At 44.3% G+C, this 18,229-nt stretch overlaps 2 protein-coding genes across 14 annotated transcripts in view; one reads left to right on the forward strand and one right to left on the reverse strand.

Annotated features, from left to right (window-relative positions):
• Positions 1-18,229, forward strand: part of LOC142777416 (uncharacterized) — a 42,352-nt gene that overhangs the window by 19,721 nt on the left and 4,402 nt on the right. For 3 of the 4 annotated variants that reach the window (XR_012888076.1, XR_012888075.1, XR_012888077.1), the window contains one exon: positions 15,114-15,288. Coding sequence is in view for 1 of the 4 variants with exons in the window: in XM_075881778.1 (XP_075737893.1) it covers positions 15,114-15,200 (87 nt within the window). In the remaining 3 variants the exon portion in view is untranslated. Of the gene's footprint in view, positions 1-15,113; positions 15,295-18,229 lie in introns of those variants that run through there. The other variant, XM_075881778.1, reaches the window with a different exon arrangement.
• LOC142777415 (uncharacterized) overlaps positions 1-18,229 on the reverse strand; it is a 498,660-nt gene that overhangs the window by 10,546 nt on the left and 469,885 nt on the right. For all 10 annotated transcript variants that reach the window (XM_075881769.1, XM_075881776.1, XM_075881775.1 and 7 more), the window contains 2 exons: positions 9,634-9,769; positions 77-128 (listed from right to left, as the gene is read on the reverse strand). In XM_075881769.1, the coding sequence (XP_075737884.1) occupies positions 77-128; positions 9,634-9,769 (188 nt within the window). The remainder of the gene's footprint in view (positions 1-76; positions 129-9,633; positions 9,770-18,229) is intronic.

Raw genomic sequence — 18,229 nt, forward strand, 5'->3', positions numbered from 1 at the left:
CAATGAGCAAGCCATGTTGCACGATTCACCACCACCTAACAACACACGAAAGAATATAAAATATAAAGACACTTACGGAATCCCAATCCTTTGACGAACAACAAAAGGCTTTGGGCAAGCTTCTCAGGCTGAAATAAAAAGTGAAAACATAATGCCACATGAGGTACTCCTACTAATACAGTGTCTACGCAACATAAAATAATCATAGATATGAATACGTCAAAGGCTCGAATGCTGCAGCATATGCTTACAAATATTACTCCTTTACATCCGGATTTTGGTATTTTGTCCTTTAATGTAAGGATGGATAGTAAATGACAACAGAAATAACAGTATGAACGGAAAAGCAGCTGGTAATGTGCAGCAGTATAAAAAAACGAACTACAGAAACAGAAAATAAATGTCTGCTAGCTCATTTAATGAAAGCCATTTGAATCGAATCAGCCCACTGTTTAAGAATGTCAAACGATTCCACTCACTCAACTCCAATTGAATGATTCATTAACATCAACGTTTATTATAGGTCTTTTTTGCAGAGTAGTGCACTTCTTATTGCTCTGAATGAGCTCGATGGTCGCTTTGTCCTTGACGTTTAAATATGCTTAAGTTTCTCAATCGACTTTGCCATTAACTGTTCCTCAGTGGTGAATAGTCAAAGAAATAAATAAAACACAACAAAAGCATGCCAATTTAATGGAGTGCTGACATAAAGTTTAAATATTTTTGGCTTGTTCTAAATAGAAACACGGGTCTATGGTTCACGTGAGCAGCGATAAGTGAATTCTCGTCGAGAGTTTCCGACAGCATTTTCTCAGCTTGAGCTGCATGCCTGCTGCAGATTTCGCAACGCAGTGAGCTTCATTGACTCGTCGCGACAATGTCCATTGCAGTGGGGTTCGCTTGCAGATGCTCGGGGAAGAAAACTGTAAAATCATGCTAAAAATGTTATACGTGTTGCCTCGCTGCTGTGTATGGGGAGCATTGATAGTAAAAATCATGGAAACAAAAAAAAGGCCCCTTTTGAGGTGACTCAAAATTGTACGCGTTAGTACTCCATGTCAAAGTCTACTGCACTCTGCATGTGAATGTGAGAGCCACTGAAAACACTTCTTATGAAACCAAGACTTAGTTGTGCAGTTTTAGAAGCGAAACCTCTGATGAGCGAACTTCATCCGGTGGCACCCGCGCTCCACCATTTGTTCGCCTACTCTCTCTGCCACTCTCCTCTCCTGTACTCCGTCATCTATCGCCCCACAACACTGAGGCAGGCAGCATCTGCTAGCCTACATTCACTCCCCCTCTCTCTCGCCTAGGCATTCCTACCCGCGGCGTATACACACCCATCGCGCATGTGCATCTCCTTCCCCTCTCTCTTCTCTCCTACACTTCCCCTCTTTTGCCTTGCAACGCCGACGCAGGCCGCGTCTACCAGCGAGTTTCGATAGACATCAGACTCTGAAGTTTTGCACACACGTAGTGCCACCTGTCAACGCAGTTTTGGGTAGTGCAAAGCCCAACTTTCTTGCACTGTTTGCTGCGCAACCAGGTGCAAGCAGGTGCAGTCAGCCCGTTCGAAACAACGATTGAGCTAAACAATAGGTGTCTTTGTAAATAGAACGCTAAGAAAAAAAGCTACGATGTTTTCTTTGCTAGTCGGACGCATCGCTGAACCACCATAAAGTGCTTGCTGATTCACTCGCAAGAACGACGGCGAAAACAAGAGCAGATGCAACAGCTCCGTGGTCTATGAAGAAACACCTTAGTCGCACTACTACTGCATTGTGCACTGTCACAGACGTAAAGGATATCAATTTTACTGATTCCCGTAGCTGTCGCGAAGCAGGACGGCAAGAGCGCTCTTTACGAGCCTTTGCGAATGTGTTCAGTAAGCAAATTACTCGCATTCTCAACGGCCGGTCGCATGGTAAAGTGTGATAATGAAAGTCTTCTGTTATTGCTTCGAGCAGCCTTGACCGAGAACCGTGGTAACTTTGATTATGAATCATAACAGAGCCTCCGACCGTGGTGCGTGCTGTGTTGAATGCAGACTGGTGACGCGCTTTAAAACGTCGCAAAAGCCGCAACCACTGATAATCTGAAGTAGTCTCCACCACACATCACGTACGTATACGCTTTGAAGGCTCTAAGTTTGGGCTTTAACAAATTCTAATACGTACGTCATACAGGTAAATCGCAAAATGTTGCTCGTGGCCACAATAAGGTTGTTTTTTTTTTTGCCGCAGCTATCTCAGAGGTCTTGGTTTCGCCTTTTGTTGTACACCAGGAAAGTGGAGACACATGCATCTCCATTTGAAGTATATAAAAAAGGAAGGCAGTCGTCTACAGAACTTTCTAGGTTGCCTAATAAAATGAAATAGGTCAATGCACAAAAAGCGAGAGATAGGTGGAGAATGCAACCGCAAAGGCAAAAATTGCCGCAATTATCTCATAAAGCCAGTTCACTGATCGTAAGATACATTCCTCGTGTATCTACTTTATCGCTTTGACATTATGCGTGCACCCGAATTTAATGCATTTAGGCATTACAGAACACTTGCCAGAGTGAGTGCTTGCTTCGAACTTGGTGTCATGCGACACTCGCTTGCACCTAATTTGCCAGTTGCAGCACGCTGAAATAAACTGAAACATTTTTGGCGTTGTACCCGCAGTTCGCTTTGAAGAGCTTCCTACTTTTTTGAAGCGACGTTGGATTGACATTAGAAGCTTGTCAGGTCCTTGATGATTAGGGAACCGTGCCTCAACACCAACAAAAGAGGGAGGCCTATGCACGTTTGCTTGCAGATGGCTCTCTTTGCACTACCTAATTACGGCCAGTGTGGCTGGCGATGGGGGCGCTGAGGGTGGCGTTTTTCGCAGTGCCGCCCGAGTAGAGTCTGACGTCTATTGAAAAAGAAAAAAAAATGACTGCTCACGCTGCACAATCATTCACTGACCACCCAGCATATAGAGGCACTGGATCTTCACGTGCAATCTAGCGCTAATGGGAGATATCTCCTGTTCATTATTGAACAATGAAAATTCGCAGAAGGCACATTAACTAAAAGCGGACTGCAGGTCTCTGTCAAATGAGAGTCTCCTATTTCTCATTGCCCATTACCAGCGCGATTGACCTGTTCCAGCAGAAAACACTGGTTCATCACTGCTCCCCCCCCCCCCCCCCCCTTAGCACACGCCCGTGACTATAGTACCAATTTGCATTTTTGGGTGTGCCATCACCACTAAAGAAGGAACAAATATAGTGGCCCACCCAGCAAAGAGGGCCTAAAGTGCCCACAAGAAAGTCATTTCTATCTTTTTGCCAATAATCAGAAATGATTGGCGATCTCGCTCGACCGTTCGATGGCACGCGGTGGCGTCAATAAAGCATTTCGAAAGTACTGGGGAGTCCAGGATACCCAGCCAGCGAAGCGACTGAAATAACAAGGAAACAGACATAACCGCCTGTCCACGATAAATGTGCACCGCAATCTACCACTTGACGAAAACTGACACAGCTTTTTTAATGCAGCTTTTTTAATGCGATAGCTCGTGTTGCAGAAATTCAGTCGTTGGCTTCGGCACCATTGGGTGTGAGTGAAAATCGTCCGTGAGCAAAAAATTGAGAAAGAAGCAAATAAAATAGAGAATAAAATTTTCGGTCCTATTGAGGATTGAATCTGGACCATTTGCGTGGCAAGCTGGTGTTGTACCACAAAGCCACGATGCTATATGTAGCTGCTTCGGGAAAAACACTACATAAATGCCATGTAGTGGAAGGAGTCTCCTTAATGCATTTTGTTCGACAGGTGTCATGATGCAAATGAAGCCATTCGGCGATTTGTAGACGCATTTGGGAGGCCATCAAACTACATCCGAAAATGCCGGGATAGTGTAGCCATCGCCGCTAAAAACACACAAGAACTTTCGAACAGTTCTAAAAATGGACAACTATGTCCATCTAGCGGAAAACATACCATGCTTCTTCAGAGGCGTTGATCAAGTAAACAGCAAATGCTACATAATGTGTGTAATAATTTGTGAGACATTGTGAGACTCTTTATGGTGAGCGCGCAGCGTATATCTTGGAGGCCATGCAATTCTTGCTTTAGATCAAAAACTTGTATGAACCATTGATGTGCTTGCTGGTACAATCTAGTGTGTGTGTGTGTGTGTGCGTGTGTGTGTGTGTGCGTGTGAGACAAAACATCTTAATAGACATGCACTTAGCGGTTGAACGGCGCACTAGGGGCCGGATTTCGCTATCGCGTTCAACTCCTAAAGGCGAAGCTTAACGCTCCCCCCAATTTTTCGAGACACAAAACGGTCGCAGGGAGCCGATCATCTACTGGCTAGTTGCGTGCAGCGCTTCGCCTACTTGGCGTACCACAAATGCAGCGTACCATAGATTGCATGCCACAGATTCATGGAATGTAGTTAACGTTTAGTAATGTGGCAACCAAACATTAACCATACCCTACGAAGGCACCACAAGATTCTCATGCAGAGCTACCGCCTCTAAAACATATTTTCGGAATCACAATGTGTAGTGTATCGCCGGTCGAGCCTTCCTGCCTATTCTCTTCCTGCCTATTCAGGTTGCCACCCTTGTGGCAAACCACGTTACAAGGTTTGCATACATATTATCAGGTCTATTTCAGCCCAGAGTTTGGCGTCAAATTTTAGAATGAAATATAAAGATGAGTACGATTGCAATACGAGTAACTGTGTGTACCTATATACTTGAGTGCTCAGTCTCTAAGCTTCAGTACTTAGGCCAGACAGCGACACCATTCAGACTGTGGTTTATTAATCACAAGGTGCATGTCACAACTTTTCCTAAGCTACCCTTATCTAGGTACCTGAAGGCAACAGGACATACACTCAATGACCTAAAAGCAACTACATTAGAATCTGGTTTTATATCTCACGACGAACAGGAATCATGCGAATCATTCCTCATCTATAAATTTAAAGCATTGTCATTCGGCATTAACGAAAGCGCAGGAAAGTTGTCGTTCCTGGGCGCACCATAAGCAAAGGGATCACTATGTCACGGACAAGGCTGAATTTTATATCACATGTCTGCCGCTTTCATCAGTTTTCAGCCTGTTACCTACAATTTTGTCATATTTTATTCTCGTGAATGCCATGTATTTCAAATTTACTTAGGTATTTTTTCTTCTTTTTTCAATCACCATTGCCACATAATTCACCTATGTTTTCCTTATATTGCTGTTCTCATTCCTTTACAGTTGTTTCTTGTTAGTTCTTTTAGGGCATTGTTGCTGGTTGTTTATTTACATTTCTTGTTAGTTCGAGTTAACATTTTTTGTTAACATTTCTTGTTAGTCCCGCAGATTTGTCGGAATCTGTGTGCACAGAGGACTTCCACAAAAACAGCACACATATGTGCGAAGTACTCCTTAATCAAGAATGCCCGCCAGCTATCATCGATGACGCCATAAAAGAAGCTGGAAATCTGGACCGCCAGATTCTTCTCAACCACCAGAATAATGCCCACCAACACCGCAACAAAAACTTGCTATTAACTTTCACGAGCAACTCACCGAACATAAACAAGGTCCTAAGAAAACACTTTAACATATTGGAATAGTGCGTGCGACTATCCAAAATTTTCACTTCTCCTCCTTGTGTTGTATACAGAAGCCGAAAAATATAAAGGATCATTTAATAAATTCAAAGATAGGTGTGAAATCTCAAATTGGGTGTCACCCTTTCGCATGTTCGCTGACGATTGCGTAATCTATCATACTATTACTAATTGTCATGACCATCACATCCTTCAAAGCAACCTTAACAATATAATAAACTGGTGTAATATTTGGCTAATGTCTCTCAACCCCACTAAATGCAAACTCTTGTCCTTCTCTCGTCGTCACAATCCCTCTCGCTTTCAGTATTCTATTTCTAAATCATGTATCGAATTAGTAGAATCGTATAAATATCTAGGAGTCACCCTTTGTTCTAATTTATCATGGCGCGCCCATATTACAAACATCATTTCAGCATCGAACAAAACACTGGGTTTTCTTAAACGCCACCTTCGCCTTTCCCCACCACATGTTAGATTACTCGCGTATAAATCGCTTATAAGACCAAAATTAGAATACGCATCTGCCATCTGGAGCCCCCATCAAGCATACCTAATCACTGCCTTGGAAGGTGTTCAAAATCGGGCCACCCGTTTCATCCATTCCTCATATTCATATGACATCAGCATTTCACCATTGAAACATGAATCTGGCCTATCACTCCTTTCTTATCGTCGCCGCATTGCTAGCCTAACTCTTTATCATAAGTTTTTTTATTCTTCACTCAATCAAGCTCCTTATATAACAGCCGCCTCACGCATTTCCCACCGCACCAGTCATTCACTTCAAGTTGCCCGCCCGCCATCACGCACCACTACGTTTGCTGCATCGTTTTTCCTCAGAGCAGCTTCAGACTGGAACGGCCTGCCCTACGACATTGTCACAATTGCCTCATCATCTACCTTCCTGGAACGCCTCACCGATCATCTGCCATGTTAATTCAATTTTTTGTTTGCAATGTTAATTGAATCTCCACTGTTTTGAATTGTAATCCCACCCCTTATGTAACACCCCCTGAATGGGGGCCTTTAAGGAAATAAAACTGAACTGAACTGAACTGAAAACTGAAAAGCAGATGCAAGGTATGCAAACACATGCAGAGGACAATGGCGAAAAGCACCCACTCGGATTTTAAGCACAGGACAAGAGGTGCACTAGACTGTGACTCAATGTCATATACCTCCTGGAAAGTGGGGTATGTAACAAGCAATACCTGGGCCAGACAGGCACTCCGTTTAGAATTAGATTCAACAATCATCGGGCACATGTACGATCTCTGCCAGGACTTCCACTTTCAAAACACTGCACATTAAAAGACCACAGCTTTGATGACATCAGGGTTACACTACTACAAAACAACTTTCGAACAATCAGAGAACGGGAACAACGAGAATCTTATTTTATCTACAAATTTAACACGATAAAATACGGAATAAATGAACACCCAGGCACTCTGTCAGCGTTACGACCGCTGAAAGACGCAAACGCTTCTCTCTAATCAGTCCGGTTTCATTACGACAGTAATATTACCCACTAAAAAAGCTTTAAGCCTATGCATCTGACAACATAGAAATGATTTGCCTCATCAAGCACAGCCGGAACGCACAGATAACTGGTCCCGGATGTCGTACGGTCCCCCCCCCCCCCTTTTTCTTTTCTTTTTTTTCTTCTTTAAGTTTTAACGCACATTCTGTTCCTTCACTGACTAGGAGCCATTGCATATAATGAATATAGATGGTGGCGCCTCAATCACCGGCTTTTTCATTCCTCCCGACGCCACCAGCACGCACTTGAAGCGCTTAAGCTCTCCCCATTAACTTGTCTTAAACTTCAAAGAGGAACGAGCCGCCAGCGGACTACACGGAAAGATGAAATACAAGAACGGCGGCACACTGCCCACTTTGGGAAGAGTGGGTGCGGGGGAGGTATTGTTGACAATAATGCCATTGCTCATCTACCTCTGCCCTACTCTGTTGAGATGCTGCCCCTTTCTAATAACGCCGTGTCGGTCTTGCTTCTTCTTCTAGATTTTCTATAATTTATTTAATGTTTCTCCTTCCGTGTCACTGTTTCTTCTTCTTTTTTTCTCTCTCTCTTTTCTTTTTTTTTCTTTTTTTAACTTTTCTTTTGACCTCTTCCCTCCTGTCCCGACAGGCTATAAGAAGACACGGAACATGTGTAAATATTATTATGCCTTGAAAAAGACGGGGTTCCCGTCGAAACGTCGGCACAATAAACAGTTGTTATGTAAAAGCGCATCTACTTTCATATTTATAACCTTGCGGCAACCGAAGTTATTCTTCTGCATATAAGCCTTATATATATATATATATATATATATATATATATATATATATATATATATATATATATATATATATATATATAAATATAAATATATATATATATATATATATATATATATATATATATATATATATATATATATATATATATATACATGTAGTTGATGCTGCAAGTTAAGTTTGGGATGTGTGTGGGATAATGGAGGTAATCCCAATGGTTCAGATGCAGATGACCACGACGACACATTGAAGGACTGGACAGGCCTGGTTGCTCATGAAGTGTGGAAGCTTGGGAAAGTTGGTAGGACATAACTGAATGCAGGAACAGCGCAACGTAGAAGTAGTTACTTTGTAACTACGGAAGCGAAAAAAACAAGGAGAGAAAAGAGCGCTGTGCTCAGCGCTATTTTCTGTCCTTGTTTTTTTCGCTTTCGTAGTTACGAAGTAACTACTTCTACGTTGTGCTGTTCCTGCATTCAACTGGTTGCTCAGTTCCTGGCAAACTTCAGTTTATTTACACACTGACATTTATTTACAATCAAAGACCGAGATGACCACTAAACCGACCGCACAGTAAGCACTGGGCTGTAATAACGTCGGCGTTACTTGCCGAGTCCTTAGTCTACTGCCCACATCGACACTAACTTCTCGATATAATATCAATCTCTGGATCAGAGTCGGGGCCATGCACAACCTCGGTCTATGCTTCCCGATCTCGTATTCAAGCACTAAGCTCCCCTCCTTTTCATTTCTTTTCATTAAATGCCTCCCGTCTCATCTAAGACCACCTCGTGGGACAAACCCCTTTTTGATGCTCTACCAATGCAAGAAACAATTCTCGTTTCCTCAGAGACGTGTCTCCGCCTTCGCGTTTTCACACTTTGGTATCCTCATTTTCCAAGAAATCAGCTAAAAAAGAACTCCGTCATTTCATCAACGTACAGCTTAAAATACTTTCACGTAACAACAAGCCATGGCTTGACAGCTGGTCAGTTGTCTGTAGTTAGTACACACAATGCTGCCATCTGTCCACACTTACTGTGACAGCAAGCCACCATATTATCCTGTCAGGAGCGGTGTCGCGACAAGGACCACTTGTTTCTCTGACTGACTCATCACGAGAACGCTTCCGTGCGGGTGACTCACCAGTGCCAGGTGCAGTGAACAAAAGCTCACGAGGTTTGGCAACAAAGGCGCGTGCAGAGGCGAATGGCTTAGTACCTCGTCTGTGCTACCACTTTTCATTATCTTCCCTTCTCGCCAGACACCATCTACCGACTCGCCATCCTTCGCTTGCCCGACTAATACCTCCACCCCAAACTTAACTCTGCATTTCGCTCGTATCAAAACGCAGCAACTGTATTCAGAAATGAAGCCCGCGACCTCAATCTTTGCAACGCAACACCTCAGCCTGCTAAGAAATTCAGGTATTTTGCATGCATAGCCAATATCAATGCTCAGTGCAATGTAATCAGGAGGATTTACTGTGCTGCTAAGAAATATTGTGGCCATGAACAGAAATGTTGACCACAAATGCTTTGAATCTAGGGCTTTCAGATTGTGACGAAGGTTTTCTCGCACATATATTCATGAGATGCCATTTTGGCTTTACAGGTAAATATGCGGAAATTAGGTTAACAATCGCTGATTAAGATTTATGAAAATACAATGGCTACCGAAAATGTACTCCACACGTAATTAGGGACGACACTCACAGACTCCTGCAGGACATCACCGACGGCGTCCACCTTGAGTAATGACGTCTTCTGCTTGTCCATGCGAGCATACATGTTCTGCACGGCTTGTGCGTGGGCAGCCTTGCTGCCCGTTACCAGCAGCACGTCCATGCTTCTGCATAGTTACACAGACCCCAATTAACTAGGTTACTTAATAAATAATCAGCATGAAAAAAGAAACAAGTTGAGCACGAGGGCGTTCGTTATGGCGATGATGTATTATGAAGTCTTGGATGTGCCCTGTTTTAAACAATATCGACCAAGAAGACGGAAAGAGCCCCTATGTGCTCCCATTTACCTGAGTTTGTCTTTGATGATTTTTACCAATACTGTTTAAAGTAGCGCATATCAAAGAGCAGGCTTTTTTATTTGCACTTTTTACGACACCGTGATAGCGTTCACAGGCAGTAGAGTATGAACACATCAATTCTGCACAGCCTCATGCTTTTGCCTCAGCTCAAAAGACGATGCATTCTCATTAGTACAGGATGTTGTCATGCCTATTCTCCGAGCGAAATATTTATCAGTAGTTGTGCGTCCAAAAATGCAGCACAACATATCATTGTAAAGCTAAGTGCACACATTGTAGCAAGCACATCTTTTACACGTGGAAAGTTGGTTGGGCCGGGCCTTTACTAAATAGCCATGTACCCAACATAACTCTTGATATATGAACAAGTTACCTTACGCATTGTGTGTTACAAATGCAGCTAGCGGAGAAATCCTTCATTTGCCTGAACGCACTTGTAAAGGAGCAAGCCTGCTCCAACAATAGGAGCAGAGTAGGAGCACCAAAATGGCTGTGTGGAGCAGCGCCGGAGCGACACACTTTTGGCTTTGAAGCTGATAGAAAAAATATTGCCATTTTACAAACATATATATTAAAAAACGTCTACTCTCAACGAATACAAAAGACAAGGTAAAAAAGTTCATGTGTCAAGATGAAATTTATGTGAAAAATACATGCAGTTCTTTACGAGCAACTTAAAAAATAAACCTGATATCCATCTGTAACCAGGCACGTAGGCAAATGGGAGCCAAGCCCTCTCCCCTTGCAATTCGTCCAGTCGCCCAATAGCGTCATAGTATAGAGGCACAAGTACAAGTAGCGGCGTGCGCAATCAAGCAAATGAAAAACAAATGCTACTCAAGAAATCCACCAAGAAAAGCTACCAAAGAACCTTTATTCTGAAAGCACAGCAACACTTGCTGAGACCGTCAGCGTTTGGCCCATGAATCAACACCAAAACACAAACACCACTCACTCATATGTTTGAGGCACCAGCGAAACCTTTACCTGTACAGGAAAGAAGACATCCGATTGACTCACAAGCCTGCGACCACATGCTCTCTAGATATTGTCGAAGACCCTCCACCGAGGGAAACAGCCTAAGGAACTGTATACACGAACAGCTTGGAAAAGAGAACTTTAGTACAGAATGTGATGGATTCGACTATTAATGAACCTGTTCACCACCACTCGTGCCTGTGTGAACCTCCCGCTGCCTCTTGTCTTCGTGCAGACGCCAACGTGGCGGAAGGAGTAATCAGTGTAAATAATTTGTTACTCTTAGAACACACGTCTGATGAATGAGTCTTCATGTAGCTCTTCAGTTATTCGTCTGTTGCGTTTTGACGGAAGAGCCATAGTTGTTGAACTTGCTCATCACTCTCGGGAAAGTAAGCAGACCACCACCATTGCTATTTACATTGTTGTACGTGTGGTACAGCGTTGTTCGCATTTCGTTTCCATTAGAAAAAAATATGGCAATGTTTCTCGCATATGTGGTGACAGAAACTTCAAGGGATCTTTAATAATTGCCATGGGGTGGGCCGCTGAACATTTACGAAAGCTCGCCCGCAACACGGTTTTACTCCTTCACTGCAAGGTCTTATGAGAGAGCAACAGAAGCAATGGATTCTCACCGTGAGTTGGGGCAAACCAGACGCTGCATCATTTCTTGTTCTCAGGCTTTCGTTCTGCCGTATTGGCGCTCGTTGCGTGCACTCCATCATGTTGGCACTGGTAAACGATGAAAGTTCACGTAGCCGGCGCATGTGTTGGTTCGGTTCGACCGTCATGCAATGGCACTTCAGTGGAACGTTCTATAATTATTTTTTACACAAAAAGCAATGCGGCGATAGTTGACTTCAGAAAGAATAGGCAGGGATTTAGACGTCGCTTTTGTAACCAAAACAAATCAGATCTTCAGCACGAGCTCCACCTCATATCTGGGCCTTGTTACACTGGTCTGCACGAAACTCTTTTCATATTCACCGGCTTGACGATTTACTCCACCTACACAACAGTGCTGACGGTTCGTTCTCCCTCGTAGTAGGAGGTGATCACATGTCACCTCGGCAACCCTCTTCAAAACTTGTCACTGCTCCCACGGCGTCATCTATTTACACTTTTCAACAGACCAACTGATCGCACTACATAATCAAAAACGTCTTCTCCCGTCGAGCGGACCACGCCATTCCTTGAGCAACAGACCTCACTAACTGACACCTCACTGACTGGCCCTCCGTGCCTCCATCGCCCCACGCTTGGATCTGGGCCAGAAAGCCAGGGAAGCTTCTGCATAATTTGTGTTTGCGTACCACAGCGAAGGCTGTGGGGAAAGGACTACATGCTTGTCACAGATTCGTCTGTGGAATAAGATGGTGTCATTTTGATTACTGGAGTTCTCCTGAAATTGCGTGGTGTTGGGGCTCAATGGTGTGTTCTGCAAAAACGGTAAAAGGTGCGCTTTTGGTGCCTCTTGATACGTGTGTTGTTCTGTTTTTTTTTTTTCGAAATGCGCTCTCTGTTGTGCGCGAACTGTCGGCTCGTCGGCGTCTGGTTTTCGTGCCGTCGTTTGAAATCGGGGACGCATGCTTACTTAAGCACTCGTTTGTGATAAAGGCCATGCCGAACTTCACTTTCGTAGAGCCCCATGTGTTTCCTGCAGCTGCCAGAGCAAAATCGTCTAGCACCCGAACATAAGGTGCTAGGCGTATATGCGGTTGTCCCGAAAGGTGAGGCGTGATTCAGTCCCAACGTTCGGCGCTGCGTCAGGCCAAGTAAAATTATCTTGAGGGTTGCTCTGTAATGGCTCTGTCACAATAGCACGCAGCCTTTGTTGCGATGAGCCTCCATGTCTTGGCGCCACTTGGACGCGTGGGATGGTTTCGGCTAAACCTACCCTAATTTGTTCCTGCTCGGCAATGCTCCTCGAGGTGTCCAGAAGTATCAACAACGCGACAGCCGTACTGCGAATTCTTCAGGCCCGGCAGCTCCTTTCGCAAAAACTTGCTTGAACAGACCCGACTGACTGACGGCCTAGGAAGGGCTATTTGCAGTCAGGTGGTCAACTCTGCGCTGCTTTGTCCACCAAGGTGCACTAGACAATGAGCTGAGCGTCTGGAACACGTCTTCGGGGACGTGGTGCAACCTAATTGTTGGTGCCTGCTGATATAAGATGGTATTGCGCACTAAAAACACAAGAATCGCATGGCAGAAGGACGAGGATGAGCGGATGAGAATACCTTTGTCGTGTGGAGCCTGCTACATCTGCCAGAAGTGTCTCAATGAGCGTCTCCGCGAGGACGCCAATAATGTCCGGAAGAAAACCGACCGGTTTCTGGCTATTCATTGTGATCGGTGCAGCTGCTGACCTGTGCTAGACAGCACCATAGTTCACAGAGACAAAAGAACTCGGGTCACAAAACAGAGGGTCACCCCTGTTTGCACAAGCCCTCAGTAGAGAATATTAGCTTAGTGTATGAATGTACATCCAGAACATGCTGCGTGTTGCGTACGTTACGTTTATGGCTGCCTCCTACACCATTAGTTCATCCGGCGCAAAGTCTGAGAGGTGTACTGCAACTGATCGTCAACAAGCCTGCCTTTGAGTGTTGCTTCACCCCATCTCGTGCATAGATGATCACTTACTGCCAATAAAACATTTATTGTTTGCTACAGACATTTTTTTAGACCATGAAAAAAAAAAGAAATAACAATGTCGGGGTTGCTAAACGGTCAATACAAAAATGCCCCCATTTGCGGCGGCGTCCTCATGTGTCAATCTTCATGAGCCGTGAAAGCTGCTTTCAGAATGATGAAAGCACCATGTGTGACAAAAATCACTTGATTTAAATGCACGCTAAATGTATGACTAGAACAAACCTTTACTTTCAGACACTTGGAATGCTTTTGCAGGTGATCATTCGGACATCTTCCGGTTAGAGAACGTCGACCACAGTTCAAAAGAATCAGAAACAGCACACGATGCCCCGTGAACAACCTCAAATTCGTCGTGGTGCTTCACGTCACCATCGGATTCCTGCTTCTTCGTAAATGATGTTGTCCGGTCGTCCAACATTGTACTCCGGCTTAGCAGCTATCAGAGTACACAGCCTATGTTTACCTATTGGCTTCAGGCTACTTATTTAAAACAAATTCACCGAAATTCACATGAACATCGTTCGGTGCCGCGACCACTATAGTGTTGTCGGTCGCAGCCAATCAGTCTATCTTGGCCACGGCAGTTTGAGATCTCGCGAGAGCTGCCGGTAAGGTACGTGATGAGCGTAGCGGGTGCAACGTAAGCGCTGAGATCTAGCGTGCGCAAACGCACGCATTTCTCATAGGTTCAGTGCATGCTTACTCTTGCCTCCTCTGACACGTTGCGTATATATTCTAGGCTGTTGTGCACGGTAAACTAAAGCTCTCTAGGCACTTTGTGACAAGGAGCTTTCGTTCATGGATGGGGCGAGTATGCACACTCGGTGACTCCCCTCTCCCCTGGTTTTTTGTTAGTTTAATTCAGGGGTTGGTGGGCGCTCGTTCTCGTCCTTCTCTCGTGTGTCTCTTGTGTTTTCGGTGCACTAGAATGTCTTACGTTTCCGTGGGGCATCAAATCCTGATTTCCCGCACCCTGCAGCTAAAGCCCCTTCATCGTGCCTAGTCAACAGAAAACGCATGAAGGGGCTTTAACTGCAGCCTGCACAGCACCGCAGTCACATCGATGAGTCAACACTGCACGTAGGACACAACGTAATTTCACTGTGCTGTGTCGTGTCTTTGTGTCTGGTGTTGCGCTTCTCCCTTGCTGTGGGTTAAACTATAGGTGTGCCTCTTCCTGCTTTTTTTTGGTTGGGAAAGAGGAGGTCTTTGACCATCCCATTTGAGGGCGGTGATGAAGACTACTTCTTTCGTTGGAATGTCTTGAACTCAATTGTTTTCCCTCGCAGGGAACCTTGGGAACGCCAGTAAAACTTCTGTTGGGCCTAGTTGGTTCATATTTATTTCTGGTATGTCTGTGTTTGCACTATAAAAGTACCTTTATAAACCTTGGAAAGACCCAGCCTTCAAAAGACAAGCGGGAGATACTGAAATGATGATTCCAACATTCATGCATTATCATGCTACCTTCGACACGTAAAATACTGTAAACAAATGTTCTTGGTATCAGCTTCGACTCCTCTGCTCGTCTTCGCCCCGAGACATGGATGGCTCCGGTCCAGACGAATTCCTCCAGTCTCAACATTATGGGGAATAACGATGCCAGCCAGGTTTTAACTTCAATGGCCAGGAAGCAACCAGGGTCAACCATGAAGTTGACAAGCTTCTTCGCTAAAGTACCAAGTGTAAGTCCCGTGTTTCTTATTGTCTTTGCTTGTTACGTCCACCTTGAAGAGCGCACTTAATAATTTGCCGCTTGTGAGCTTTGAGCAATACTATGATAGTGTTTTTGCTATAGATTTGTCTTTCTGAGCTGACTCGTTAAACACGATGAATGTAATTGTATATGGCCTGGGAGTGCATTTTCATTTAGTATGCTTATAATAGCAGAACACGAAGTAAAAAAACATGTTGAAAAATTAGGATTTTTTAATTCACATCGTACTTTTAGGAAAGACGCTTTATAATAACAGAAGGTGGCTCTATCCGGAACTGCCAGAGCACCTGCAGATTTGAATGCCGAGAGAACGCACGCCTTTGCACACAATTTGGAAACAGCCAGCCCTCTTTGTCAGAATGATATCGGAATCTCTGTCAATAACACTTATATAGGTGATGACGTCAGAGAACAGGTGTACTCTAATGTATGGATTCCGCCACCGAGCTACAAGTTTGATGTCTCGGTAGCCAAGAACAACAAAAGGCACACGTTTCAGTCTCACTAGCTGCAGTGATGTGGGTGGCTTGCATTTTCTCATGTGCAGAAGGGAGCCTTTTGCAAAACCTGCATACTTTTCTGACGTAAGAGCGGAGCGGGTAAAGGTTCTCATCAATCTTGTAGGAATGTCCTAACAGTTCCGTTTACAAAGTGGAACGATGCCAATGAGACATTCAGGAATCATTCATGAAGTGATTACCACAGGGTAGCAATGCGGAACTTTCATTGTTGCCAGAAGAAAATAAATCAGTGTCTATGTACAGCTTAATCAGAAAGCACAGGGCGAGCTTGAAGACAACAAAGAAAAGTTGTACTGTGCGGCCGTCAAGACCTCGTGCGGAGAGGTGATAACGATTCGGCGAGTCTTTCTCTCGAAGAATCCTTACAGAATGATGACAACTTCAGGGCACTCCTACGTTATAGAGCGAATGAAAGAGACACCATTTTGACCAATCGCATGCACTCAGCAGGCAACAATGCTCTCTACTCCAGCTCACACATTCAGAATCAAATAATTTGAATAATTGGCAAGCTTATACAAAATAAAATTGTCAAACAGGTAAATGAGGCTGAATTGTTTTCAGTGCAGGCCGATGAAACAACGGATGTGTCCTGAACAGAGCAATTGTCATTGTGCGTATACACTATGTCGATCCCAGTACTTTACGCATTGGGGAATGAATTAAAAACTTTATTTATGCCTTGTTAAAGAGAAGAGGGCAATAGAAAAGAGTGCGGTGGGGCGAAATACTTGAAGTAGTCCTCCTCTACCCTCTCAGCCCACTTCAGGATGGCCTCCTGATTTCTTCTGTTTCGTAGCTGTTGACAACGTCAGTTCGTCTGCCTAGCTAACATGAAAAGAGACCAGCTGAACCTAAGCCCGCACTTAAGCATGGTGATAAGCCAAGAATACGATGGAGCAGCGGCGATGAGTAGGGCATTCAACGATGTGGAGGCGCTCACCCACAACGACTTCCTAGTGGCTTTGTATACGAATTGTTCGTCGCACTCTCTGAACCTTCATTTGAGTGACGCCCAAGCTCTCCAAGATATTAAACGGGCCTTTGGGACAACTAGTGAAGTGTGCATTTTCTTTCGGGTGTCACGCAAAAGCACAGCCGTCCTGAAAAAAAAACACACCTATAAGCGTCTCCAATGTCATATGGCCGGCTACGTTGATATTGTTAAACAAGGTGGGTGGAACAGCACGATTTTGTTGCATTGTTTGGAGAAGCGCTATCCGAGATAGTTTGCTCACTTGCAGAGTTCATGAACACCTTCCATGACAAAGCAACCAAGTCCATCGCTCATCGCCTCCGCCAGCAAATGTGTTTTCCAACTTTCTTATATGCCTCGCTGTCAGTGAAGCATTCTTAGGCCTCACACACCACTTGTCTGCGTATCTGCAGAGCCCATCTATAGACATGAGCGTCGTCGCCTTGGAGCAAGTTGCCTTTGTGCTCAGTAAGCTGCATGGAAGAGATAGGAACTAACGCGGAGGCAGGATTACACAAAATACTTTCTTTATGTGAAGACACAGCGGCAGATTCGGAGTGAAGTGCGAGATTTCATGGATGGTAGGAACTCAGAGATACCGGAAAAACTACGAGCTGAAGGTTTTCCGGATCTGGGGGATTTCTTCTTTACATTGAAGTACCCACGCTGAATTGAACCAATTGCGGATTGTGTTGGTTTCATTAGTTACTACGCTGCAGAGCCATACCCACAGAAACTGCGCCTCAAAAAGTGAATAGCAAATGCAATTGTCTGCACGGTTCAATGGGCATGACGGAAAGCTAAAGATTCATCATAAAAGAAGGTAAACAAGAGAAAAGAACTGGGGAAGACATTTTTTTGTAGAAAATCTTTTGGGCCTAGTTGGTTCATAATCCTTTTACAGCGCAAACTTCAGCTCGTCAGGGTCGGCGCTACATTCGATGACTCAGCTGTTCAATGCCCCATATTCTGACGCGACTCGTAGATTTTGTCATACGAGTGCACCTTCATAGGGAGAGCACTGCTCTGTACCAATCAATGACACACGACAAAAAAAAAAGAACACACACAAGCTTCTACTTTTGTATTCATCTTTTATGATGTGTTTTTCATAAGAACATCGGCGGTTCTCTTTTTGCAGTGCAATTTAAGTGATCTATCTATACCCAGTGTAATTAATCTAACATAATCTAAAGATATGAGAGCTTTTTGCTATCCAAGACCTTCAGCGGACTGCTATGGCGCAGATAAAGCAATCATGAATTCCAGTGCTGAATATTCCAGACATTCTTTGTTTAATTGAAATAAGCATTCATTTGATCTGTACTAACTCCCTGGAGGAGTGAACAGCGGACTCCCGACGGACGTCCCGAGCCAGACAGCCAATGGCCCTGCTATTTCGTTAGTCGCTA

Source organism: Rhipicephalus microplus, chromosome X, assembly GCF_043290135.1.
Source record: "Rhipicephalus microplus isolate Deutch F79 chromosome X, USDA_Rmic, whole genome shotgun sequence".
NCBI classification, from domain to species: domain Eukaryota; kingdom Metazoa; phylum Arthropoda; class Arachnida; order Ixodida; family Ixodidae; genus Rhipicephalus; species Rhipicephalus microplus.